Raw genomic sequence first — 1,673 nt, 5'->3', positions numbered from 1 at the left:
TATATATATATATATATATATATATATATATATATATATCTTTGGAAAAATAAATAAATAAATAAATATGTTCATTATGGGACTCAAACCGTGTTGTGATACCTTTTTAAAGGGGCATACTAACAACTAGATAAAAAGAACTTTTTCAAATATTACTACAAATTTAAAATTATATAAACTACTATTTTTCTTCATTTTATCCAATTTAAAATTTTGGTGATAATTTTTTTTCTGATTTGTATAAATACATTAACATATTTTTTATTTATCATATCTTTAATAAACTTCTATCTTACTAAAATATAAATAATAAATATTTATTATTATGCAATATTTTTACACAGCCGGAGTAATAGACCGAACATGGTCAACTCGTCACGGTTGATGGCCGTGTAACGGATTTGCGGCGGTTAAACGTCCGCCTAGAGCGTGTTTTTGAACAGAGCATATATGTAAGAGAAATTACTCAAAATAACTCAATTAAACATGTAATGACTAGAATCTATATATATATAAAATTGTTGGTGTCTCTCCTGTGTGTCCACGTGGAAACTCCTTTCCTATAGAGACAACACGTGTCTTCAATACTCCATAACCAGGCTTATGTTTGTTTAAGACAAGATGTATACCTGTGTGTACTCGGATTCTCCCTAGCGATCGCCTCCCTACCGGCGATTTTGTAGTCGTAGCTGCAATCGTGGCGATCCGAGTACCGGTGCTCCGCGCAGAAAAGGTCGCCACATCGGCATCTGAATACGGTCAACCCGACTTTCTTCCGACAACCGGAGCATCGGTTTACGGTCTGTTGATGATGGTCTCTCTTGACCGGATCGGTCTCCCTGGGATGGATCGCGGCTTTGGCTGGCGTTGACCGGAGACTGACGGATCTGGCTGATCTTTTTGCGATCGGATTTGGATCTATACCGGCGGCGGCGGCGTTGAAACATTTCTGGCACATGTTGTTGGTTGATGGACTCGCTGTGACGCCGCAGTTGTTGGAGCAGAGCGTCGGGGTTGTTGTCGTCGTCAAGGTTTCGAGGACCTTGAACTCTGTCTCTTCCTTTTCAGTTCTCTGCGCCATCTGTGTTGTTGATTTACTCCGGCGAGCTTACAAATCGTATTGAGAGAGGAGAGGAGAGGAGAGAGAGAGAGAGGAGATGAATGGAATATATGGGCTTCATAGAGACGCGATTCCAACTCTTATCATCTCTCTCTCTCCACCACCCCTCGCTTTCCGTCTTCAGGTGTAAATTACGTATACACCCTCACTGCTTTAGGGGAATTACAGATGATTTAAATGTTAGTGTTTTAGTGATTCTAGAATGCCTTGTGACACCATCCATACAGCGACGCAATATGTGTTCTCTATCATTTCCTTTTTTTCTGTATAAATTATTTTGTTGAAAAACAAAAGAGTATAACTTACTAATTATGATTTTTACAATTGAGATATGAAGGGATATGGGCCCAGATTTTTTTTTTTTTTTGATATTTGGGCCAAATTGTTTACAATTTACCGAACATGTTTCTTCATTTTTTCAAAACAGAATATAATCTATATCTATCTATATATATAAAAATATGTTCGCCTCACTCCTGCTTTGCCACGTCATAAAGTCAGTTCCTGACAGGCCGACATGTGTCCGGGTTGGATGATACTCACCGTTTCACTT

General features: G+C 38.3%; 1 protein-coding gene across 1 annotated transcript in view; it reads right to left on the bottom strand.

The window, feature by feature from the left end:
• Window positions 1-1,102, bottom strand: part of LOC106314714 (zinc finger A20 and AN1 domain-containing stress-associated protein 5-like) — a 4,783-nt gene extending 3,681 nt beyond the window's left edge. Inside the window, exon 1 of the mRNA XM_013752544.1 lies at window positions 630-1,102. Coding sequence (XP_013607998.1) covers window positions 630-1,081 — 452 coding nt within the window. The 5' untranslated portion in view covers window positions 1,082-1,102. The remainder of the gene's footprint in view (window positions 1-629) is intronic.
• Window positions 1,103-1,673: the final 571 nt, after the last annotated feature.

This window comes from Brassica oleracea, chromosome C9, assembly GCF_000695525.1.
Source record: "Brassica oleracea var. oleracea cultivar TO1000 chromosome C9, BOL, whole genome shotgun sequence".
In the NCBI taxonomy this organism is placed as follows: domain Eukaryota; kingdom Viridiplantae; phylum Streptophyta; class Magnoliopsida; order Brassicales; family Brassicaceae; genus Brassica; species Brassica oleracea.
The sequence above is the reverse complement of the archived record's forward strand: the minus strand, read 5'-3'. Positions and strand labels throughout refer to the sequence as shown.